The sequence below is a fragment of the Peromyscus eremicus genome, chromosome 15 (genome assembly GCF_949786415.1).
Source record: "Peromyscus eremicus chromosome 15, PerEre_H2_v1, whole genome shotgun sequence".
In the NCBI taxonomy this organism is placed as follows: domain Eukaryota; kingdom Metazoa; phylum Chordata; class Mammalia; order Rodentia; family Cricetidae; genus Peromyscus; species Peromyscus eremicus.
The window spans coordinates 85576185-85603369 of record NC_081431.1 but is presented as its reverse complement, the minus strand read 5'-3'; the positions used below and the strand labels follow the sequence as shown (position 1 = coordinate 85603369).

General features: G+C 44.4%; 1 protein-coding gene across 1 annotated transcript in view; it reads right to left on the bottom strand.

The window, feature by feature from the left end:
* The window catches only part of Tnfrsf11a (TNF receptor superfamily member 11a), a 52167-nt gene that overhangs the window by 10960 nt on the left and 14022 nt on the right, over nucleotides 1-27185 (bottom strand). Inside the window, exons 2-9 of the mRNA XM_059280207.1 lie at nucleotides 21129-21210; nucleotides 19629-19754; nucleotides 15723-15866; nucleotides 11386-11479; nucleotides 9314-9408; nucleotides 8175-8288; nucleotides 4606-4658; nucleotides 1761-2541 (exon numbers count right to left, since the gene is read on the bottom strand). Of these exons, the coding sequence (XP_059136190.1) occupies nucleotides 1761-2541; nucleotides 4606-4658; nucleotides 8175-8288; nucleotides 9314-9408; nucleotides 11386-11479; nucleotides 15723-15866; nucleotides 19629-19754; nucleotides 21129-21210 (1489 nt within the window). The remainder of the gene's footprint in view (nucleotides 1-1760; nucleotides 2542-4605; nucleotides 4659-8174; nucleotides 8289-9313; nucleotides 9409-11385; nucleotides 11480-15722; nucleotides 15867-19628; nucleotides 19755-21128; nucleotides 21211-27185) is intronic.

Genomic DNA, 27185 nt, shown 5'->3' with positions numbered 1-27185 from the left:
GGGATGGCCTTAAAAATCAATCTGGCTGCTGCATCTCCTCAGGCGAGAATTAATTTGGCCTGCTAGTGGTGATGAGCTGGCTGGCTCTGCTGGTGTTCTGCATGGCTAAGCATCAGACATGGAAACAGCAGCGTCAACTTTTTGCAAATTAGCACTGTCTGTTGATGACACGTGATAGTCTTTTCCTCTACGCCTAGCTGTTCAATACTCAAGGGGTATATCACAGATACACATGACTATTGTTTTTGCTCTGATAGGAGGACAAAGTTTGGCTTTGGGCTTCCAAATTCTTTCTCCCTCCATGCCCCACACCATGCACACATTTTCTTTAACGCTCTAGAAGAGTCTTGAAGAGGAAAACCAGATCAGTTCTCTCAGAACGTCTCCTCTCCTTCAATCTGACAGCTGAGATTCAAACAGTGTGTTTACAGCAGACCACCACCTCAGAGGCAGGAAGGCACACTGTTCTACCAATCAAGCCAGGAACCTATATTACCTAGTGGCCCAAACAGTCTGTGCTTTAGGGTTCTATCTGACCCCTCCAGGTTGTAAAATGCAGATGCTGGCACCACTTGCAGGCCCAACCAAGAGCCAGGAAAGGAAGGCACCTCTGGTGAGGGTACCCCACATGGGCTTGGTTTCCTGAGTCCATTCTCCCTTCCTTCCTTCCTTCCTTCCTTCCTTCCTTCCTTCCTTCCTTCCTTCCTTCCTTCCTTCCTTCCTTCCTCTCCTTCTGAGAGGGGGGCGGATTCTGAGAAGCTTCTGAAGTGGTACTTACCCATCTATTCATTTTTTTCTTCTGGAGAATGTTTACAGTTTCTAAAAGAATCTCAGTGAACTCCCTGCCTCTGACCAGGCTAATAATACCCAGAGGACACCCTGTCAGTTGCTAAGTCCTCTATACTACATAGTTTTTTAACAGATGGTGTTCTACCCTCAGGCAAGAAAAAAGTCATAATATTATCATTGGTGGGCTGTTTGTGTTCAGCAATGTTGCAGCAATAAATCTCAATAATGATGCTAAATTGTAAATTATCATCTGGATTTTATAAATATATTAAATGTGGTGGTTATAAAAGGGGCTTTTCTTATAAAGTAACAAAAGACACTTTTACTGTATCATCAACTTGCTACTTAATAATTAAGGAGCAACTAAACAGTTGTTTGTCCTGAGATTTAGAAGCCTGGGTTTCTTTTACCCAGCCCTCCCCAAATACGAGGGAACACCATGATTCAGTCACTCCTAAAATGACTGTTGACTTTGTCTTTCAGGGTTTGGTCCTGCGGTTGGAGTGCTAACCACAACCCCAACCTTGAGAAGCCTGAAGGCGGAGGGCTCAGGCCTGCCTAAGGCGGCAGCAGCCTCCCTGGGGGATGATGTCATGACAACAGTCAGCACAGAGAGAACCTAAAGCCCCTGTAAAGACACTTAGCAGAGGGCTGGACATTTGCTCAGTTGGTAGAATGCTCGGCCAACACATATGAAGCCCCAGTAAACCAGGTGTGACATCTTATACTTGTAAGTCCAGTATTTGAGAGATGGAACAGAAGGAGAAGGAGTTCAAAGTCATCCTAGCCATGTATAGTGAGTTTGGGGCCAGCCTGGGCTACGAGAGACCCTGTATCAATTCCGAAAGGAGTCGGGCTGTGTCTCTCCTGTTGGTTTTCTGTTCTCCGGAAAATTGTGAAACACACCTCTGAAACCTTTACCCAAGATGGGCCCTTCTGCTCAAAAGCAGGAGCCCAGGAAGGTTACTTACCAGACGCAGGTGGCTGGTCACTGGGGGAATTCCCAGACCCTGAGGCTCCCCTCTCCGAGCTTGGAATCTTTACATCAGCCCTGTCCTGGGGCTGCTCTCCTGCCTCTGCCATACTGGCGGCTGCTTCGCCGGGAAGGCCCATGCTGTAGGCACACTGGGGCAATGGTCCACATTTCAGAGAACCCATTAGGGGCTCATGGTCCTCCCCAGGCGTGTTCCCACAGCCTGTGTAGCCATCTGTTGAGCTGGAGCTGGCCACCCAGGGCAGGCAACCGTCACCCTCTATTTCTTTTCTCAAGTACTTTTCAGAGGACGAAGGAGTACAATCAGTCCTGCATGGAGGCTCCGTGAAGCTGCAGCCTTCTGAATCAACCGTGCTCTCAGTCCCTGTGAAACACTGGCTTAAACTGTCATTCTCCCCCACTTCCAGAGGCTCCTGGAAAGGGGGTGTGGATCTGCTTCCAGGCTGGATCAGGAACAGGGAACCATCAGGCAGCTGTGAGGGCCGGTCTGTGTACTCATCCTCTGTGGGAATCTTCCTTGAGAGGTCCCCCTGGGTCTCAACTTCGCTGACCAGTGTGAACATCCTGGCATCTCCACCCTCTGCACAGGACCCGCCGGCTGCACACACAGGCCCACGGACCCCAGTACCATCTTCCAGACAGCACATGTTTTCTGGAAGCATCTTCTCCTCCAGAGACATTAGCAAGCCGCCTTCGCACACTTCTCGTTGACTGGAGGTTGCTGAGTGGGCACCAACACAACAGTCACCTGAGGACTCCTGGGGGTGTGAATTCAGAATATCCAGAGTTATTACAACATGGTTGCCTGACCACTGCTGAAAAGTGTTGATATGAACAGTTTCCACCTTGACAAGTACAGGTGGCCCATACTCTATGGCTTTATTTATGCTGTTTAAAATTACAGAGTATGAGAGAAGTCTAGAAAGGACACAAACAGAAATGACTGGATCTCGACTGAGATGAATAGTATCTGCACACTAGACAAGTGAAGAGATAATCCAAGTAACACCTGAACACATCTGTCTGTGACAAAACAATGACAACATGCCCAGGTGCTGGATTCCAGTCAGTGGCTCGGTTTGTAGTGTGCTTTAGTTCTGCGTGTTCTACAATTGGGCGAACAAGCAAGCTTATCAGGGTGAGAGGACTCAGGTGTAATGCTGGGAAGGGAAGATCCAAGCAGGAAAGGGAGAGATTGTTGGCATTCTGGCCCTCCCACTGGGGACCTGCCTGCGTCCTGATGTAAATCCTCCTTTGAGGAAAGACCCCTCCCTTCGCCTTCCTCTCCTCCTTCCTCCCTTTCTCACCATGAGGTGTGCACACCTCTGCTTTTCCTCCTTCTCTTTCTTCTTCTCTCCCTCTTTCCCTTCCTCACACTTTCTCCCTCTCTATTATAATAAACTTCCACGTGGATGCCGTGCCTGGGGTGTGAGTGACTTCCCACCGTGCCACACCACCCACCCACCACTCTGCATGGTGTGTTTCCCTCTCCCGCCCTCCCTCATCCACCAGGGCACCTCGGCCCAACCCGCCAAGACCTCCCACACACCCTATCTTTACAGAGGTGAGAGCGGATCCTGTGGAGTTGGAGCTGAACTATAGAAACCAGTCTAAGGTCTGCAGTTGATATATTTTATACTTAAAACAGATGTAAAGGACAAACTAGAATAAGTAGCATTTTAATATCAAATGTGGATTGGAAAATAGTTGAGTCACTGTTCAGTTTTGGTTGTTTAGTTTTGGACTTTTGAGACAGGGTCTTATGTAACTGAGGCTGGCCTTATTGGGGAGTATAGGATGACTCTGAACTTCTGATCCTCCTGCCTCTACCTCCCCGGTGCCTGGATTATAGACAAGTTTATTCTCTGCTGGCCGTCATCTCAGGGTTTTGTGCCTGCTAGGCTAGCACTTCACTTTTTCAACTGAGCTACACGCTCAGTGCCACATTTGAATGAATGTATATATTCATTCATTCATTCATTTATTCATTTACTTACTTTAGAGGAGAGAGTGAGTGGAACATGAGCATTCATTGCTTTCTTCTTTTTAAAAAGATTTATTAAATCTGAGTCTAGTTATCCTAACTGGCCGGAAAAGGGCATGGAATCCCTTTGAGCTACAGTTGTGGGCTGTAACCACTGTGGTTGTGAGCTGCCTAGCGTGAGTGCTGAGAACTGAACTTAGGCCCTCTGGAAGAGAAGGACATGCTCTAAAGCACTGAGCCATCGCTCCAGTCTGTTTTGGTTTTGTTATTTTTTCATTTTGGTAAATTTACTGTTTGACAAAGACTATTTATTCTTAAGGAATGTACATTTAGATATTTAGGAACAGAGGAATACAGCATCTCCATTCACTCTAAAATAATTCCAGACACACTTGATTCACATACAGAATAGATCCCTGTGATAAAGTGTAAGCTACTGATGGATTTGGGCATCAGGCATCAGGCCTTTCACTGTAATAGTCTTAATATTTTACAATAATTTTTGAAATTATGACAAAGGAGAAGATTAATTAAATAACTACAGAGTAAAAGCAAGTCATCGATGCTTCCTCCTAGGAATCTGCCTAGGTGATCAAGGTCAGTTCTAAAAATACGTGCACAGAGACAACAGAATTGGAATAAAGACCATTCAGTGTCCAGCCTGGGGTCAGGGAAGGGGTGGGAATGGGGCGTGATGAAGACAAAGGGCGCTGACTTATTCAACAGGGATCGGTTCTGGAGGAGGTTTCACTGCCTGGCAGGCAGTGTGCTCCACAGTCAGTCAGTTACAGCTCTGGAGGCCACAGCAGGACTTAGAGGAGGCAGTAAACACGTTCACCTTATTTCCACTTAGGCTGCTGCAAGCGTCATTGGCCCAGTTCCACAAATTAGCTGGAAAAAAAAAAAGAAAGATAAGAACTTCATGTTATGATTTCTACTTACTTTGATATAAATTTTAATTTTAGATATTTAACTTATACGGCATGGTGTTATAAGGTAAATACAGATGGCACAGTGGTCACTACAACAAAACAGATTAACTTATCCATCACGTCACATGGTGATTTGTATGTGGCAAGAAGAGCTAAAATCAACTCTATTAGCAAACCTTCTCATCAGTACAATTTTCTTCTCTGGGTGTGTTTATCCTATACATCTGCTACTGTAGCCTTTGACCTACCTCTCCCCGTTTCCTTCCTCCTGCCCCTGCTCATCACTGTTTCATTCTCTTCTTCTGTGTATTTGACTTTCTCCCATTTTAGATAATTCTACATAAACATACCCACTCTAAGTGTTACGGTAAGGTATTAACATTCCTGAGCCAAAGTATTTGATTATAATTCACTCAGGGCTGGGGTGAGGGTCCGAGGCAGAAAGCTTGTCTGGCATGCACAAAGCTCTGGGGTCCCTCTCAGTGCGGGGTGCAACAGGAATAGTATATGGCTCAGCGGTACAGTACTTGCTTAACAAAAGCAAAGACCTGGGTTTGATCTCCAGCACAGGAGTGGGAGTCAACCACACAATTAATAAATTAACTGATTTAAATGCTCTGAAGGCATCTTACTTTTGAACAAAAGCAGAACTTGCTGATCTCTAGAGAGAAAAACCCTGTTAGTTTTTGCCAACTTGACACAAACCTAAGCACCTAGGAAGAGGGGCCTTCAACTGGAGGAACTGTCTCCATCAGACTGGCCTTGATTGCTGATTGATGTGGGAGGGAGGGCCTAGTCTATTGTGAGCAATGCCATCCCTGGGCAGGAGGGCCTGGGCTGTCTAAGACAGGTAGCTGAGGAGATGGAAAGATTGCTCTGCAGTTAAGAACACTGTCTGCTCTTCCAGATGACCTGGGTTCAATTCCCATCACCTACATGTAGGCTCACAATCATCTATAACTCTAGCCCCACAGGATCCAATGCCTTCTTCTGGCTTCTGAGGGTAGCAGGCATGCATGTGGTACACAGACTTACACGTAGACCAAACACCCATGCACATAAAATAAAATTTAAAAGACGTTAAAAAGAAAGGTAGCTAAGCAAGCCATGGGAAACAAGCCAATAAGCAGCACTCCTCCATGGCCTCTGCTTCAGTTCTGCCTCCAGGTTCCTGGCTTGAGCTCCTGCCCGGATTTCTGGACTGTAAAGTGTAAGGTGTAAAGACAAGCAAACAAATGCCTCTTCTTTCTATGTTACTTTTGGTCATGGTGTTTATCATAGCAACAGAAGCCAAACTAGGACCCGTGAATACTCCATTGAATACCTATGGATACAGCTGGGTCTGCCATGATGCTGTTAGACTACAGGCATTCTCATTCCCTTCGAAATGTTATTGTGCACTTGAGAAGCAAAATTACCAAGAGGGGGATGAAGAAGGTGTATCTGTGACAATAATATGCAAAGATAAAGTTTTATTCCATAACTCATGAAAATCCAACGTTTTCTTTACTATGAACATGGAAGTCAGGAGCTGCAGATTCTTGGGGTTTTGTTTTTGCTTGAATGTGATGTGCATGTATGTATGTAGGCTTGCATATATGTGTGCTGTGCATGCATGTGCATATGCATGTCCATAGGTGTGTGCCTGTTCATGGTGTGCCTGTTCGTGTGGTGTGTGTGTGTGTGTGTGTGTGTGTGTGTGTGTGTGTGTGTGTGTGTGTTTGACACCAGGCATCTTCATGAGTCACTCTCCACCTTATACATTGAGGCAGGATATCTCACTTAAACCCAAGGCTCACTAGAACAGATAATCTAGCTAGCCATCTTGCTCAAGGGATGCCCTTCTAATCTCTGTAGCCTCAAGTGCTGGGATCACAGGTGGGAAGTGAGGAAGCACACTTCACAGGACACCCTGTGAATAATTCCTACTATATACTTTGACAAAGTGTGGATTCTCCATTTTCTTCAAGCTTCCTCCACTGATTCATTGTCTGAACCTCTGGATTACAAACCCTTGGCTTCTGTGGACTTGAACTTCTCTCTCCCCTTCTCTTCTGCTCCTACTCCCTCTGCCCCCCCCCAAAACTTACATTGTCTTTCTCCTCCTATCTTTCTTCTCCCTACCCCCATCATCCAGGGCTGAGGATCACACCCAAGGCTTTTCTTATGCTAGGCAAGCACTTTACCACTGGGCTATAGCCCCAGCCCCTGGACTTTTGGTTTTAAACACAGGATCTCCCTATGTTGCCCAGACTGGCCTTGAACCTCTCCTGCCTCTGCCCTCTGAGCACCAAGACTGCAAGTGTGTGGCTCAACAAGGTGTATTTTGCTTGTTGAACCTCAGTTTGACCCCAAAACACACTTAAAGGTGAAAAGAGAGAACCAACTCCACAAAATTGTCCTTTGGCTTCCACACGTGTGTCATGGCACATGCACCCTACATACATCATGAACACACAATAAGCAAAAGTTTTAAAGATGATTATGATATATTTGAAAAAAAAAAACTAAGGAAGTCTGGCATCTCTTCACTAAAAAACACACTTCTTTTAGCAGTGTCATATAAAAGTCAAACATGATGTGATGTTTAAAACACTATCTACCTTTTTGCAGATATCCCCAAGAAATGAAGTAACATTGGTTTCTCTATTTTTAAAAAAAACCCTAAATTCCAAAAATTCAAAGTCATCTATTTTCATAGTTTTAGATTCACATTTCAAAACAGTACTCCAATCAAAACTCCCCCATCTAGGCATTTATCTGAGCATTTGTCTGTACTGGATGGGTGCGTCCACAGGGGACACTACAGGGGTGGCGATAAGCCCCGGTGTGTCAGTGATGCACAGAGATACAGTGTGGGCTCCCAGCAGTGACACAGGAGCAATTTCAGAAAGACCGAATGTTGTTTACCCATTCACAGACAGACACAATGTCGTCCTTTGGTTCTGGTCGTTATTGTTGCTAGATGAGAACAAAGACTCAGACACCACGGTGCTTGTCTTAGGGTGCAGATATACTTTACTTGATGAACCCAAGTTTGACCCCCAAAACTCACTTAAAGGTCAAATTCCACAAAGTTTCTCTCTGACGTCTACATGTCCACTGTGGCTCATACACCCACGCATACATCATGGATACACATAATAATCAAAAATGTTATTTTATTTATTTATTTTTATGTGCATTGGTGTTTTGCCTGCATATGTGTCTGTGTGAGGGTGTCGGGTTCCCTGGAACTGGAGTTAAGACAGTTGTGAGCTGCCATGTGGTGGGGGCTGGGAACTGAACCCAGGTCCTCAGGAAGAGCCACCAATGCTCTTAATCACTGAGCTACCACCCTAGTCTCACAAGTGAGAGATTTAAAAAGCAGATTCCATGACAGTCAGGGACAATATTCTCGTCTCCTATGATGCCTTCATGGAAAGTACTCGTATTCTCCCAGGCCACCCTTCAGATGCCACCGTGGACACAATACCTGTCAACGCTTTCCCTCCCTTCCGGTAGTAAACGCCAAAGACGACGGCGGCGACTAGCACCACAGAGATGAAGAGGAGCAGAATGATGAGACTGGGCAAGTAAATCTGGACTTCTGTGGGGAGAAAACACAGTATGAAGATCATTTCATTTTACCAAGAGATGATAAAGTCCTGTAAATCCATCCCAAGAATCAAGGATGTGGGTGTCTAGGTACCCAGAAGTGGAGAGCTCTCAATCCGGAAGTGCAGAGAGGTCCCAGCTGTTAGAGGACACTCTTCAAAGCTTAACCCACCCTGCTCAGGGGCCTTCCCTCCAGGTGAGGCCAGCCCAGGCCCAATGTCCTATCTCTGCTTGAGAATAAGTTGAATGCCATCCACCAGGCTGGGTCATCCTGGTTCATCTCTCTGAGTCTGTCGTTCACCACCTGCTCTTCTTGTTCACAGCCTTACTGTTGTTCTGTGACCTGGTTCTCTGCATGTTAGAAAGGTCTTTCCCCAGGCTGCTTGTTTCTGAGGTGCAGTCCACCACAGGGCCACCCACCTAAAGCAGCCAGATCGAAGCCTCTGCTAGCCAGTGGCTTTCTGTCAAGCTTTCAAAACCATATTTAGATTAGCTTGATCTACAAATGCTCACAGATAATCACAGCCAGATCTAACAAGTGGCTTTATTTGGCTTGATCAAAATCTCCACATGGCAGCTCACAACTGTCTGCAACTCCAGTAGCAGAGGATCTTATGCCCTCTTGTGGCCTCCTTGAGCAATGCACACAGGTGGTGCACATAGATGTAGTCAACATATCCATACACATAAAATAAAAAGAGAATAAATCTTTTAAGCAAATAAAATGCTAATGAAAAAAAAATAATACCAAGACAATCGTGGACAGAATTAATTGAAAAGCACAAATGAATCCCTGTGACTACAGCTTGTCATTCTGGAGAGACCACCCTGGGGCCATGTGCCTCCCACAGCAGCTTGTCATTCTGGAGAGACCACCCTGGAGTCATGTACCTCCCACAGCAGCTTGTCATTCTAGAGAGACCACCCTGGGGTCATGTGCCTCCCACAGCAACTTGTCATTCTGCAGAGACCACCCCAGGGCCATGTGCCACCCCACAGGTATGCTCGCCGCCGTACCCTGGGGTGGTTTTCTCAATGTCAGAGAAGAGTTGCAGACCACATCAGATTTCTTCGTCCCTGGGTGTGCTTCTATCCTTCCAAGGAGGGTACAGCTGTGAGGAAAAAGCAGGCAATGGCTGTGGATAAATACTTTTGATTTTAAAAACCAAACGAAGGAAATGTCATACTGAACTAGACTGGCAGCTCCTTCAGGAAGGGAAGCCATATCTGTCTGGATGCTTGAACCCCCCACCTTGCCATGGGGAGCAGAAGCCCTCAGAGGTGGATGGATCGCTTGGGGAACACTCCAAGAGCTACTGAGAACACAGCAGGCAAGAGTGAAGAAGGACTTCAAGTGCGGACAGAGTTTTGATGAGCGCAATTCTGAAGACGAAAAATACCATCTTCTCAACACAAAACCTGAATAAAACGCCTTGGGAAACAGTGTTTAGTAAGAACCTACTGAGCCACATGTGGTGGTATACACTGTGATCCTGACAGTCGGGTACTAGGAGGCATAATGAGACCCTGTCTGAAAACAGTGAGTGATGGGAACAGGAGAAGCAGATGCAGCTTGTGGGATGGGTAATGTGAGCTTTTTAAAAATAAAGAATATATTTGGAACTGAAGACTCATTGCACTTATCACTAGTATTAGACAGCAGGATGCAAAGAGAAGCCTAGGAGCTTGTTCCATGTAACTCATGGGAGGTGCTATACTATACGTTAGTCAAGCGTCCCTAACCAAAATCCAACAGTCAAAATGGGGAAGTTTTAGAACACTGACATGAAATCTCAATTAGGAAATCAGACATCATGAAACTTTGTTTCACTCATAAAAATAATTTAGAGTGTGTAATTGTCTTCGGGTTCTGTGTATAAGGTATACATGAGAGACAAAACAATGCTGTGTTTAGACCTGGCATCCTTCCCCCAAAGTTCTCAGTACACATCTAAAAGTATGCCAGAACCTGAAATAAATCTGAAACATTTCCCAAGCATTTGGGTAAGGGATGCTCAGTCCGTATACCACACTGTCTCTACAAAGCTTATCTCGGCAGAAAACTCAGAACTGTTCACATGGCCGTCAGTAGGAACTTAGTGAGGAGGTGGTGGTACGTTTCCCCAGTGAGGTACCCGGCGGCTGTAAGAAGCCACAGAGATTCCCATTTCAGTGTAGGAAAAAATCATCAGGTAACTTTGTATGTGCAAAGCCCTGGGTTCCTCCTCAGCAGCAAAAATAATAAATAAACTAGAAATTAAAATATCGATGAAACAGGATGATCATGGATGGGATAAAATCAAAGGCGCAGATGGACTTCTGTTATTTGGCTTGTAAAGAGCTTCAGGATTGTACAAGAAAATCCAAAGCATTTACAGTGTACACACACTTACACAGACAGGGGCCACCTATATGCACACACTTCCAGATGAGCAAGCCGGTGATGATGGGAAGTAAGAGTGGTGAGTGACAGGCGATACATGGCTTAACTCAAGCTGGGGACATAGCTCAGTCACAGAGGATCTGCCTAGCATATCTGGAGGCCTTACAACCCACCTGCAGCAGCCCACCTCTGCCCCAGACAAAGAAGTCATAAACAACTTTTAACTAAATAAAGTCAGGTAAAGAAAAAAGAAGCTGGAGCTGAAGGTCATATATTTCTGAATCTAAGAAGTGGCACAAAGCTCTGACATACGCCGGGTCCAACTGCGAGCTTGCCAGACTCACTCCCTACTACGCCATGGACAGACTTTCCAAGAGGAGGCTAACCTGATACACTCAACCCACCTTCCGCCCCGAGCTGCTGAGGCTGACCAGTCTAAACCCGCCTTCCACCTGGAGCTGCTGAGGCTGACCAGTCTAAACCCGCCTTCCACCTGGAGCTGCTGAAGGTGACCCCGCCTTCTGCCCGGAGCTGCTGAGGGTGACCCGTCCAAACCCGCCTTCCACCTGGAGCTGCTGAGGGTGACCCCGCCTTCCTCCCGGAGCTGCTGAGACTGACCAGTCTAAACCCGCCTTCCACCCAGAGCTGCTGAGGCTGACAGGTCTAAACATGAACAGGTCCTTGGGCTTCTGCAATGGTCACTTACTTGGTCCAGGGTCTGCATTTGTCCGTGGATGAAAAGACATCTGAGAAGAAGCCGAGGAGGCAGGGTGTGCACACCGTGTCCATGTTGAGCTGCACTGTCACACACACATACAAAAAAAAAAAAAAAAAAAAAAAAAAGCCAACAGATAAAAGCAAGGCGACACTTAGAGATCGGCCAGGACGGTGTCCCTGAAGCATTATACCCATCTTCCCTGTGTCTGCCTGGCCATCTGTATCTCCTGCCTTCAGCTCCTCCAGGCTCGGGTGGAGGAAGTGCTTACAGAATTATGTTCAGAAACTGGCTTCACATCAGGCCAGTGAGATTACATCTGATGTCCAGCTAAGTCCAACTCGGCCTGATCTTTTACTGTTCAGAACCACTGTCTTGGGCTTCAACACATTTCTCCGTCAGTGTTGTGTGACTAAATTTTGCTGTCTTGCTATTTCCAGCCTTCATGGCTGCATCAGCTTTCATCTGCAGGTCCCATCTCTGTCTTTGAGGGAAATGTGTCCTTCCAAAGCCAAGATATCTCATTACTCCAAAATCGGCAGGGGGTGGGAGGTGTGCGGGATTAATACTTGAAACATTTCTGGTCTCAAGATATGGGTTATACGACACTATTCACTACAGAAGTTATTATTTCAAAAGCCAGAATAGCTGAAATGCCTGTCAGCTGCTGACTTATTAAATACATGATGGTACACTGCACAGTGAAATGATCAGCTTCATTTCACCAGGCTAAGGCATGGTAACTACACTTTTCCCCCCTCAGAGGAACTTCGTAAGTCTCTCCCTCCTAAACCAATGATTGGTGTCGAGTTTTTCTACCATGCCTGACATAACTACCTTATGCCTTTTATGCCTAGGGCCTCTGCTGTGATTGCTCATAGCACAGAAGTAGCTATAGACAATATGTGAAGCAAATGGATTGGACTGTGTCCTAAGAAAACATAAATGCAAATGACAATATAATAGGATCTTGCCTTCATCCACAGTACTCAGAGCAGAAGCTGATCTTGGCTAGTTAGTTTGATTCAGCTCTTAGATTTCTCCTAAGCTAAATTAGCAACATAAGAGATGCTAATTTAGCACGTGGCGATTTGGTAGGCACAAACGAACAATACTGACTACAGTGTGAAACCAACATCAGTCCATTGGCTGGTGTCAAGCCTGCAAATGACTGTTGAAATTAGTAGAACTTCAACATTTTATTTTCATGAATACAGACCTAAAATAAGAAATTAAATTTCTTGGTACATGCCTGATAGGAAGTATATGTTTGATTTCTGTAATTTGGCAATAAATAAGATACATTGCCACAGTAATCAGGCAGTGTGACTAGCTAGGAAACAATTCTAACAGTGCCAGGATCATTGATTAACTAACATTAATTGAAACAACATTTTAAAAGATGAACACAGGGGCTAGAGTTTGTTTCCCAGCACCCACATCAGTCAGCTTACAGCTGCCTGTAATGCCCAGCTCCACGGATCCATTCAAGATCTCTGGCCTCCTCTGGCACTAGCATACACACACACACACACACACACACACACACACATACACACACATACACACACACACACACACACACACACACACACACACACACACAGAGTTTTGTTTTGTTTTTTTAAGATGAACAAAGCGTGAGATAAAGGTGCTTGACCCCAGGTCTGATGACCTGAGTTTAGTTCCTGGAACCCACATGATGAAGGGAGAAAACCAACTCCCACAAGTTGTCTGACCTCCACAAATGGGCTGTGGCATGTACACACACACACACACACACACACACACACACACACACACTAAATAAAGCTAAAAAATTAAAAATAACAGAGTAATGCAATCTAGAAGATTCTGAGAAGGGTTCAGGGACATCACTTTCCACACACCTGACTTTTACGTGATTCTTGTTAACTCTGACCCACTAGCAGTATCCTGAAGGCTTCTTTTCCTTCTCCCTTCCATAACCAGGCTTCTCACACTAACACAAGAACTTACACTTCTATCTGCCACACTAGGTTTTATTCGGCACTGGGGACCAAATCCAGGGCTCTGTGCATGCTAAGTGAGTGTTGTACGAACTGACTAAGACATCCCCAGCCTTAAGAATGAATCCGTTTACCTCATATCCACCTCCTGTCAAAAATGTATCATTTCCAAGGGTTCAAGGCAGAGAGAACTGTTAGGTCTCAAACCCGGGACAAAATCTAACAGGTGCCTGTTAACAGATCAGAGCTAATGCTGGCCGCCAGCAGTTTCTCCCAGCATCCTTCTGTCCCTTATCTGTTACTTGGTCCTCCTGGCTAGCACGCCTCACCCCCTACTCTGAACTCTCCAGCCCAGAGGCTGGGCTGCCCTTCCCCCAGAGGCTCTTCCCTATATTTTTCAGTCATTTTGGCTACATCGGCCCCTTTTTACCCTTTTACCCCTGTCACCTCTAGGTCTCCGCTCTCCTCTCCCCCTTCTCCTCACATGGCATGGCTCAGGGTCATGTTCACTGTGCTCTCCCAGACAGATGTCTCTGCCTCTGACTATACGCTCCCTCATATCTACAATAAACCTCCTCCACCATGCCTAGGAACAGTCACGCCCTCCTTTTTATTAACATCTTCCAGAAATCATAAAGGCAGCGCCCTAGTTTACAAAGGTGGTAAATTGGTGGCTAAACCGGGCCCTGTCTAATCTGGGAGCAGAATTTGGTGGGAGCTGACCATGGTAGAGAGTTGACTTTTCTGAGAGCGCATGTGCAGGTGAGTCAGCGTGCTGACGCAGAGGCCCACCGCATCGGTCAGATACCTTCTTCCACGTGGATTCAAATGAACAACATTCTAGTTTTCCCAGCCCTGTCCACGTATGCTGGCTGTAAAGTCATGTCTTCAAGTGAACGACTGGCAAGCAAAAGCAACCGTGTGTTGCACCCTGGAAACCTGCTTTGAGACACTTCCGAGAGGCTGGGAGCGTGAAGGGCTCTCAGAAGCACTTTCACAAGTCGAGAGCATTTCTGCTTCTTTGCTTTCAACAAAGCTGAAGGACACAATGGGGAGTTCTCAGATGACAGAACATTAAAAATAGCCCCAACTTCACATCACTTTGTGAGCGAGGATGTCGCTCAGAAGGTGCTGGGGTGGGGGTAAGTGTTCCTCAGCAGCTACATTAACAGCTCAGAAAGTGAACTAGAGTGAACTCTGTGTGCTAACTTGTAACACTGGTGATATAGTCAGCCCAAATATGAACATCGGGGACAATCCTACTCTAAATTCAAGAGCTGTGAACTTTCCTAACTCTAAGAGTTTAAAAAACATACGTTCTTGTGGTCAATTATACAGTAACGAGCATGGTGACAGGTCAGACCGGAAAAAAAAAAAAAACCTCATTTCACCCTGCGAACCCAAGTCAATTTAAGCTCTTTGTTGTTGTTGTTTTAACGTATTTCAAATTAGTCCTTACTCTTATATGAAAGGTTATGAAGTGGTGGTTGGGAACGGCTTTCCAAACGAAGAGAAGGAGGTAATGCTGTGTGGATGAACACTAGCAAAGAGAAGCAAGCCGGTGAACGTTCCAACAGCCGGGTTAAGTAGTGGTGGGGACAGAACCGCTTTCACAGTCCAGTGACTGTGGTGGAGGTCAGAAGAACTCTGGTGTCTGTCTTCAGGGGTTTTGTGTTAGTCCAAGTCTCTCAGGAGCCTGAAGCTTTGCCTGGGTTAGCTGGCCAGCCTGCTCTGGGGATCCACGTGTCCTGGCTCCCCCTCTTGTTGGAGCTAGGATTAGCTTTTAAATGTGGGTTCTTGGTATCGCACTTAGGTTTTCAAGCTTATGAAGCACCACGCACTTTATAGGATGGAGACATCTCCCCAGCCCTCCATTTCCCGCTTTCAAAGTGTTATTGCAGCTATCATTCCTCAAGAGCTAACTAAGTCTTTAGGAACTCTTTAAATTTGAAATGAATATCTGTAGCTATCAATTTACAACGTGTCCAGAGGTGCGTGCCCCCTTCTAAGAGGCTGCAAGCTTTTTAGTGCCTTAGCATTATACTGTTTGTTACTTAGTGGGGACCCTCGGGTTTCAGAGACTGAGGCCCATTGCCACAAAGAGGAGGGGTAAGGGAATTTGGGATGGCTGTCCATGTGCTGTTGAAGCTGGGCTAAACTGGTTTTTAGTCCACTCTGAGGTTCCTCAGAGCCAGCTAGGCTCCCTGGAGCACCCTTGACACAGTCATGACAAAGGGCAGGGGTTAATGGCAGGGCTCTGTAAGAGAGTGCACACACACACACACACACACACACACACACACACACACACACACGCACACGTGCGCATCAGTGCCGTACAAGGATGCTGGGCTTCGAAGCCTGGCGCACACTCCATGTTGCGGCGGCAGCACTCGCAGTCTGTGTTCCAGTGGTAGCCGGCCGTGCATGCGCAGCGCCGTGGGGCCGTGCGGTTGCCAGGGTCCACCGCCACCAGGGCCTTGCCTGCGGGAGACAAGAGACGATCAGCATCAGCGGCCAGCCAGGGGCAGGAGGCACAGACTCACTGTCCACCCAGTGCACGGTCCCCACCCAGCTCCAAACTGCCCGCAGGGCAGCCAGCTGCGTCTGGCCGCCAATAGGGTGACTCACTGGGTTTGAGGAACTCCAGAGTTCCTTCCTGTACTTCCTTGTTGGTAGGGAACCGTCCAACAGACCGATTTCCCCCTAATATCAGGAGCTGTGTGGGCTCGCTAGAGTTTTGTGTTAGTAGGTTTAATTATTTGTGGGATTGCACAGCTGTTCGCAGCTGCTTGATGCTGTTCATTTATTTGTTTGTTTATTGCAAATTCAGACGTCACACAAACTGTTAAGCAAAGTTTAGAAAGACCTAGAGGAGTTTCTGGGGATGTGAGTTCATTCTGAGGTCCTGAAGGGCTCTGGGGTGCTCAGACAAGAGGAGGAAGCACAGAAGCAGGCAGCAGTCTGTCTGTCCTGCTCCGGGTCAGTGTCACATACACAGACACACAGACACACACACACAGACACACACACAGACACACAGACACACACACACAGACACACACACACACACACACACACACACACACACACACACACACACACATCTCTTCCCAATAGATGGAAAGAGCTTGCCTTCTTACTCTAATTTCCCAGCTTCTCTCATTTTTCTTGAATATGGGAACTTAATTATATAGTAAACTGAGTGTCTAGCAGGCACAATCATTCTTGTTGCGCAGAGTCACATGAATTTCCTTGTTCACTACAATTTCTATCGACACTGGAAGTGTATTTGCAGTCATTCCTGGACATGGGTAGGAGTCATTCTACACAGGGGCCTCTGCGTTCGGGTCTCAGCTTTCATACAGAGTGATTTCCTTCCTTCTTCTCTCTGCCTCCCCACCTTCCAGTATAGTACTGGGGATTGAAATGACAACTCGTGCCTTCCAGTCAAGCATTCTCCCATGGAGCTGGGTTCCCAGCCTAAATGCCTGTTCTTGCTGCAGTCTGTCCAATGCACTTTTCTCATTTTTGTGCTCTTATTTGGCGATGTCCTTATTTTAAATGGCCCCACGTGTAGTGCTGTCTTGTGTTCTACATACAAGAAGGCAGTGATGTGCCCTGCCCAGAAAACGTGTGGTATAAAGTCTGTGTAAGTTTGAGTAGTGTGCTGGGTCAGCAACGCCTATGCAGCGAACAGTGAAACACACAGGACAAGGGGGTACGCGGATGTGATGAAGGCCGCTGAGCGGGGGCTCACAGGAGTCTAGGCCGGGATTCGCTTAGGAGCAGTGAGTGATTCCAGACTCACAAACCCAATGGTTGCGGTGACCTCAGAATACAGCTGCTGTGAACAAGGAAACTCAGTCGTACAGGTGTGCACACGCAGGTGACATGAAGTCATAACATTGTTTACATGGCCCAGGTGGCTTACTGGTTAAGAGCCCATAGTTTCCTTGCAGAGCATGAGTTCTATTCCAGGTACCCACATCCTGCAGCTCATTCCTGCCTCTAACTCTAGCTCCAGGGGAATTGGTCTTTTTTTGGGGGGGGGCCTCCTTGGGCACCTGCACACATGTACATACCACCCCCTATCCACATACACATAATTAAAAATAAAAGGAATCTTTAAAAGGTAACAAACAAAAATGGGGGAAAACCACCCTGTGAATGCTGAAAGGCCCCATCTCATCTGGATCTTCTACATGGCTCTTGTACCTTAACTTCCAAGGGGAAGAGAGACAGGGAAAAATCAAACCAGTTTCTTGCTTCATTGTCTCAAGTTATAGCCAATTAAGAAGGGACATTCCTATTTTTATGTTTTTTGACCCAAGCATGAGCCCCATTTGCCCTTGTGCCCACTGCCAAAACCCTTGCAGCACAAAAGGCAGTTGTGCAGAAACGTGTATGTAGTACATGTAAGCACACAGGAGCACACACCACTTTTCTGCAAAATACTACAGGATCCTGTGCAAGTGTAAGTGAATGGGGGTGGCAACAATTTTAGAACAATCTGATGTGTTCAGTGTTCAGCTTTAATTTTGGCAGTAGACAGAATGAATCCTTATTTCCAACAGACAGCAATGAGTCAAGGTCATCAAAGGAAATAAAAAGACTTGATCAGATGCTTGTGCCCAGTGGAGTTTCCACAGTACTTTCTCCAGCCTAAGATCTGCCAGCTGTCTCAAACACATTAGAAGAACAATAGTGTTCAGAAATGCTTATTTCCCAGCTGTGCTCGATTGGGCATATCCTGTGAGGATTAAGTCACCGATAATGGTGCCCCTCAGCACCAGCACTAAATACAGTGTCCCACCAGGGGACAGAGAGATGGCTCACAGGTTAAGAACACTTGCTGCTTTTACAGAGGACCCAAGTTCAGTTCTCACTACCCTCATCAGAGGGATCTGTTGTCCTCTTCTGATCTTGTTGGGTGCAGTGTGTGTGTGTGTGTGTGTGTGTGTGTGTGTGTAAGAACGGCCTGGTCTCATCTCAGAGTGGTGTGATAATCTGACTACCTACAGTGTCTGCAACAAACTGCAGCACCTCAGACACAACTGCATTCATGAATTCACCATGTTGATGCAAATGCTTGAGAGGGGCGGAGGGGCGGATGGGGGGAGGGGCGAGGGGGCGGGGTGGAGGGGGCAGATGGGCAGGGGCACGGAGGGGCGGAGGGGCAGAGGCAGGAAGATGGAGGCCAGGCTACATAGGAAGCCTCTATTTCTAAAAAGCAAGAGTTTGGGGATGTTGCTCAATGGTAGATCATCTGGCCGGAATGTGTAGGCCTTGGAGTTGATCCCCAGAACTGGGGAAAAAAAATATCCAACCCATACTTATCACAGCAAATATTATAAAAATAAAATTCCCAATCTTATTTATCTGCACTATACTATGGATGATACCCTAGCCAAAATAAACCAGGATTCTATCAGCCTTCACAATTTAATGTGCAATACAAGAAATACCAAGGAAAGACTATATAAATGACATCCAGGGGATGCGATCACTAAATCCACACCAGAAGCTCCACCAGAGGAACATGGAAATAGAAAAGAGAGAGAAAAGAATCTCTTAGGGATTCCATGAGACATATTTATGTCTTGATTCCTAAACATAAGCTGTATTTTTAAAAATGGAGCTGCGCATGGAGATAGATTTCTGTAATTTCAGTAGTGAGTTCCAGGCCAACCCAAACTACAGAGTGAGATCCTGTCTCAAAACACATATGTATTATTATCCTGCTCCCCTCCCCAAAATTATGGCAGCCTGGTGAAGCAATAGACTGCAACAATAAAACATTTACTGTTTAGGGGAAAGTTTATAAGTCAAAAGATCAGTTTGAGTCCTGCTTCTCATCTGTTAATCCTGGGGAAGTCAGTCTCAGTCTCAATTTCTCTATCTTTAAAATGGGACAAGTACAGGATTAATTGACACAGACACACTGAACGCTGTGGCAACATTTTGTCAATGGTAAGATGTGTTCACAATTAAAGTGCAACGCATATTCTGGAACAGAAAGATGAAAAATTTTAACCTGAGGTACTGGAGACATAAAACTATGAGCAGAACCTTTCCCTACCGCGTTCAAAGGAAGTGCAGCAGGCTTATTTAACACGCTTCTATGGGACGAATGTAAGGAACAAAAGCTGGATGGTGCATCTGCACACCCCTGTGACGTGTGTCAGGGTGACAGACCCAGGTGCATCTGCACACCCCTGTGATGTGTGTCAGTGTGTGGCCCACCTGCATCACAGACTTTATGCAGCAAACATTTATCTTCTTCATTCCAGCTGTCCAAGTACTCGTCTGGGCCACAGGGCAGACACACACTGTCAGAGGTAGGAGTGCACTTAGAAGACAGGTATCTTCCTTAAACGGAGAAGACAAGGTGTCAATCAAAACCGAAACCATGACAATAAATGTGCTGATCAAAACTAAACAACAAAGCTGGGCATGGTTGCGCACACCTATAATCCCAGCACTCAGGAGGCAGAGGCAGACGGGTCTCTGAGATCCCGGCCAGCCTGGGCTAAGGAACAAGTTCCAGGGCAGCCAGGGCTACACAGAGAAATCCCATCTTGAAAAAACAAAAAGAAAAGAAAGAAAGCTAGACAAGAGCAGACGCTGAGCACGCGTGAGACTCTGGGTTAAACCCCCAGCACTGAATAAAGAAATAAACAGCAATCTGCTGGTCTGGTTTACAGAACCGGATCCAGGAAGCCTTCTAATTCGTGTAATTCGTGAGATGGCGAGATGAGGGCACTCCAGGAGGTGAGCACAGCACCTGGGCTCCTCAGGCCCCTGCTGGCTGAAATACCCTGCCCCAGGTTTGCCATGCCTACTGTTGCTCCTGCCTACGTTTGCTGTGACGAGGTAGTCTCTGTTTGTCTAAAGAAACAACCAATCCACCATCTTTTGCACTCCCAAACTCTGCTGACTGAGAACGCAGGAATTAGGCTGTGCCCTGTAGGACTTGAGGGGTTTGCTGGAATGGCCAAGGGAGGAAGAGGGCTGAGGCAGAGGATTGGTTTTTTCCCCTCCCACCTTCACCATGGGTAACTGGCTCACTGTGTTCTATATGCACTATCAGCTAATAACTAGTTTACCAAGCATTATACACCGGCACGTTTGCACGCATGTGTGCACATATACACATGCACTTGACAAAAACATTGGCTCTGTGTCCTGTACGTTCAAGAGCTATGTGTAACTGAAACATCCAAAGACTGTAGTTATATAGGAACCCAGCTTCTGCTGCCCTCTCTGAGAGAGTGAGGACCCAGCAGGTTGGGACTCCACATGTGGGGAAGGCGGTGGCCAGGCCCCTTTGTGTTCTTTGGCTGGTACATGGGAGAAGGTCTGTCAAGGGTTAAGCAATTCCAGTTTGGTTATTCCAAAATAAGATTTCTGTGCACATATTTTCGAGTGTCAGTTACACTTCATGTTTTACTAGGATGTGATTTTAGGAAACCCTGATGTCTCAGGACAGAAAAAGGATCAGTTTCTGAAATTGGCTTTGATTCATAGGTGATGACATCTATTGAGGGAAAGCGTTCTGTCTTCTGAGTAGCAAACATCATTACATACCACTATCATGAAGGGTCTATGAATTTCTTCCTTCATCTCTTGTAACAGAAAAGGAAGAAAGAAAGAAAGAAAGAAAGAAAGAAAGAAAGAAAGAAAGAAAGAAAGAAAGAAAGGAAGGAAGGAAGGAAGCTAGAAAGCCCTGAGGTGCAGGGGTACCTGGTTCACATTTGCTGCAGCACCGTCCAAGGTGTTCATAATGCCTCTCACGGGTGCATGGAGGAGCAACCTGGAGGGTCACCTGAAAAGAAAAGTGACATCAGGAAGACACTGCACACAAATTATTCCTGGACAGCACAAACAGTGAATGGCTGGGCTGGAGAGACTGCTCAGTGGTTAGGGCTTTGCTGCCAAGGCCGACAACATACAAAGAAAGAGAGAACCAACCTCCAAAGTCTGTCCTCTGACTTTGGTTCATGAGTTCACAAACACACAAAACAAGTTAATATAAGGAAAATGAATTGTCAAGTTGTACTTCTACAAAGTATATGAAAATACTGTAAGATGCTCATGCTACCACCTTCTACATTTTCACTTTCCTAGGCTAGCCCATTTCCCTAAGGATATATAAAACCAACCTTTTAGCACAGGGCTTGACCTGCTTAGACAGTTAAAACACTTTCAGTGACATAGAGTGGTAGGGAGAATTAAAGGGAATTTCCGTGTGTACAGAGAAGGTGAAAATTTCTGCATGAAAGACACTTAAGAAGTTGGCTCCAACCCGTCCCACCTCATCATCTTCCCTGTGGCCACCCCTCCCCACCCCAAAACTCCGGCAGACTCCATAGACCCAGGTACAGTCCACAACAGTCAGAAGAACAGCACCCCCTCCCCTGGACTCCATATTCTGGTCTACAACTTCAGAAGAAGACTTCAGCTTTATCAGAGGCCAGGATGGATCTATGGGCCCAAGGCCCCCAAAACCCTGGTGGAGACACTCTACTGGACCTGAAGACTGGCCAGTCACCACTTAGGCCAGAAGACCAGAGAAGAAACAGAAAACAAAGGAACAAAACACCCATCCAGCAAAGACAAGCACAGGAATCAACACCTAGACCTATAATCATCCCAAATCCAGATGCCTAAACACCAGTGTAAGAACACAATCAATAAAAGAAAGGTCAATATGGCATCACCAGAACCCAGCAAGACCTGAACATTCCAATGCAGCTGAAGCACAAGAAAATAAATTTAAAAATAACTTTATGAAGATGATAGAATCCTTAAAGAAATGAAATGAAAAATCTCTTAATGAAATTGAGGAAAAGACAAACAAAAAATGGAAGAAATCAATAAATCCCTTAAAATTCCAAGAAAGACAAGAAAAAAAAAAACAGGTTCAAGACTTGAAAATGGAAATAAAAGCAATAAAGAAAACAAAAACCAAGGGAATTCTGGAAATGGAAAAATCTAAGAAAGCAAACAGGAACTACAGATGCAGACATTACCAAGAGAATACAAGATAGAAGAGAGAATCTCGGGTGTTTAAGATATGATAGAGGTAATAGATTCATCAGTCAAAGAAAATGTTAAATCTAAAAAATTCCTAACACAAAATATCCAGGAAACCCAGGGCACTAGGAAAAGACCAAATATAAGAAAAATAGGAATAGAAGGAGAAGAATCACAACTCAAAGATTGAGAAAATATACTCAACAAATCATAGAAGAAAAATTTCCCAACCTAAAGAAGGATATACCTATAAAGGTACAAGAAGCTTACAGAACACCAAATAGACTGGACCAGAAAAAAACTCCCCTCACCACATCATAATCAAAACACTAAACATACAGAATAAAAAAAATATTAAAAGCTGCAAAGGAAAAAGGTTAAGTAACATATAAAGGCAGATCTATTAGGATTACACCTGACTTCTCAATGGAGACTGTAAAAGACAGAAGGGCCTGAACAGCTGTCTTGCAGATACTAAGAGACCACAGATACCAGCCCAGTCTCTATACCCAGCAAAACTTTCAATCATAGTAGATGAAGAAAAGAAGATATTTCATGATAAAGTTAAATTTAAACAATACCTGTCCACAAATCCAGTCCTACGAAGGTACTAGAAGGAAAACTCCAACCCAGGGAAGTTAGCTGCACCCACAAAAACAGAGGCAATAGATAATCTCACACCAGCAAAACTCAAAGGAGGAAAACACACACACACAACCACCACCAACAACAACAACAAAAATAACAGGAATTAAAAATCACCAGTCATTAAAATCTCTCAATATCAATGGACTCAATTTGCCAATAAAAAGACATAGGCTAACAGAATGAATACAAAAACAAGATCCATCCTTCTGCTGCATAAAAGAAACACACCTCAACATCTAAGACAGACATTATCTCAGAGTAAAGGGTTAGAAAAAGATTTTCAAATCAAACAGACCTAAGAAGCAAGGTGGTGTAGCTATCCTAATATCTGACAAAATAGACTTCAAACCAAAATTAATAAAAGAGATGGAGAAGGATATTTCATATTCATCAAAAGAAAAATACACCAAGATGATGTCTCAATTCTGAACATACATGCCCCAAATACAAGGGCACCCACATTTGTAAAAGGAACACTACTAAGGCTTAAATCACACATCAAACCCCACACACTATTAGTGGGAGACTTCAACATCCCTCTCTCTCCACTGGACAGGTCTGCCAGACAGAACCTTAACAGAGAAATAAGGGAACTAACAGACATTATGACTCAAATGGACCTAGCAGACATCTATAGAACATTTTACCCAAACACAAAAGAATATATCTTCTTCTCAGCACCTCAGAGAATCTTCTCTAAAATTGATCACATATTTGGTCATAAAGTAAGTCTCAAAAGATACAAAAAAAAATGGAATAACCCCCAGATCTTATTGGATCACCATGGATTAAAGTTAAAATTCAACAGAAATTGAAAAAAGCCTACAAGTTCATGGAAAAATGATTAACTCTCAATAAATCACCACTGGGTCAATGAAGAAATAAATAAATTAAAGACTTCCTAGAATCCAATGAAATTGAATGCACAACACATCCAAACTTATGGGACACTATGAAAGCAGTGGTAAGAGGAAAGTTCATAGCACTAAATGCCTGCATAATGAAGTTGGAGAAATCTCACACTAGTGACTTAACAGCACATCTGAAAGCCCTAGAACAAAAAGAAGCAAAGTCACCTAGGAGGAATAGACGCCAGGAAATAATCAAATTGAGAACTGAAATCAATAAAATAGAAACAAAGAGAACAATACAAAGAATCAATGAAACAAAGTTGGTTCTTTGAAAAAATTGACAAGATAGACAAAACCTATCCAAACTAACCAAAGGGCAGAGAGATAATATCCAAATTAACAAAATCAGAAACAAAAAGGGGGCATAACAGAATATAATGAGGAAATACAGAGAATTAGAAGTCTCCTAACCAAAAAAAGGCCCAGGGCCAGGTGGTTTTACTGCATAATTCTACCAGACTTTTAAAGAAAAACTATACCATACTCTTCAAATTATTCCACAAAATAGAAATAGAAGGAACACTGCCAAATTCTGTTTATGAGGCCAGTCACCCTGATACCCAAACCACACAAAGACCCAACAAAGAAATACAATTACAGACCAATTTTCCTCATGAACATTGATGCAAAAATATTCAATAAAATACTGGAAAACCAAATCCAAGAACACATCAAAAAGATCAAGTAGGCTTCATCCCAGAGATGCAGGGGTGGTTCAACATATGAAAATCTGTTAATTAAAGTCACCATTTAAACAAACTGAAGGAAAAAAAACACATATTCATCTCATTAGATGCTGAAAAAGGCTTTGACAAAATTTAACACTCCTTCATGATAAAAGTCTTGGAGAGATCAGGGATACAAGGAACATACTTAAAACATAATAAATTCAATATACAGCAAGCCTATAGCCAACAGCAAATTAAATGGAAACTCAAAGCAATTCCACTAAAATCAGGAACAAGACAAGGCTAAGGCTGTCCACTCTCTTCATACCTATTCAATATAGTACTTGAAGATCTAGCTAGAGCAATAAGACAACAAAAGGAGATCAAAGGGATAGAAATTGGAAAGGAAGAAGTCAAACATTCACTATTTGCAGATGATATTCTAGTATAGATGAGCAATCCCCAAAATTCTACCAGAGAACTCCTACAGCTGATAAACACCTTTAGTGAAGTGCCTGGATACAAGATTAAAAGAAAAAAATCAGTAGCCTTCCACTAAATAAAGGATATATGGGCTGAGAAAGAAATCAGGAAAACAACATCCTTTACAATAACCACAAATAATATAAAATATCTTGGTGTAACTAAGCAAGCAAGTGAAAGACCTATATGACAAGAACTTCAAGTCTTTGAAGAAAGAAATTGCAGAAGATATCAGACAATGGAAAGATCTCCCATGCTCGTGGATAGGTAGGATTAACATAGTAAAAATGGCCATCTTACCAAGAGCACTCTACAGATTCAAAGTAATCCCCATTAAAATCCCAATATAATTCTTTACAGGCCTTGAAATAACAATACTCAACTTCATATGGAAAAACAATAAACCCAGGATAGTCAAAACAATCCCATATAATAAAAGAACTTCTGGAGGTATCACCATCCCTGATTTCAAGCACTAATACAGAGCTATAGTAATAAAAACTGCATGGTATTGGCATAAAAACAGAGAGTTTGATCAATGAAAGTGAAATGAAGACCCAGACATAAATCCACACACCTATGGACAACTGATTTTTGACAGGAAATCCAATATTATACAATAGAGAAAAGGCAGCATCTTCAACAAATGGTGCTGTCACAATTTGATGTCATCACACAGAAGAATGCAAATAGATCCATATCACCCTGCACAAAACTCAAGTCCAAGTGGATCAATGACCTCAACATAAATCCACTTATACTGAACCTGATAGAAGAGAAAGTGAAAAATAGCTCTGAACACATTGGCACAGGAGGCAGCTTTCTGGACAGAACACCAGTAGTGCAGACGCTAAGATCAACAATTACTAAATGGGACTTCATGAAACTGAAAAGCTTCTGTAAGGCAAAGGACACTGTCAATAGGACAAAACAGTAGCCTTCAGAATGGGAAAAGATCTTCACCAACCCCACATCTGACAGAGGGCTGATCTCCAAAATATATAAAGAACTCAAGAAACTAGAAATCAAAACACCAAATAACACAATTAAAAAATAGGGTTATAGAGCTAAACAGAGAATTCTCGACAGAAGAATCTCAAATGGCTGAGATACACTTAAAGAAATGTTCAACATCCTTAGCCATCAGGAAAATGCAAATCAAAATGACTCTGACACCTGTCAGATCGAAAACATAAATGACAGTTTATGCTGGAGAGGATGTGGAGTAAGGGGAGCACTCCTCCACTGCTGGTGGGAGTGCAAGCTTGTACAGCCACTCTGGAAATCAGTATGGTGATTTCTCAAAATCTAGCTATATCACTCTTGGGAATATACCCAAAGAAGGCTCAATCATACCACAAGGATACTTGCTCAACTATGTTCATATCAGCTTTATTTGTATAGCCAGAACCTGGAAACAACCTAGATGCCCCTCAACCAAAGAATGGATAAATAAAATGTGGTACATTTACACAATGGAGTATCATTCATTGTTCAAAGGAATGACATCAGGAAATTTGAAGGCAAATGGATGGAACTAGAAAAAAAAAATCATCCTGAGTGGGGTAACCCAGACCCAGAAGACAAACACGGAAAGTACTCACTCATAAGTGGATATTATCTATAAAATAAAGGATAAACATGCTACAATACACAGACCTAGAGAAGCTAGGTAACAAGGAAGGCCCAAGGAGGGATGCATGGATCTTCTGGGGAAGGGGAAATAGAAGAGATCTCGTGGGTGGATAGGAGGTGGGTGGACATGGGAACATGAGGGATCTGGTTAGGGGATGAATGGAGGAGGAGAGTACTGAAAGAGATGACTGGAAACGGGGCATTTCAGGGTCAGGTAGAAACCTGGTGCAAGGGAAACTCCCAAGAATCTACAAGGATAAGCAATGGTGGATATGTAACCTGAATTGGCCATCTCCTATTACTAGGTGGGACTTCCTGTGGAGAGACTGGAATGCCAACCTAGCCATACAACCTTTGGCTTGCAGTCAGTCCTGCCTATGGGACGTGTGGGATGCTGAGGGAGGTTAGAGTGGCGTGGA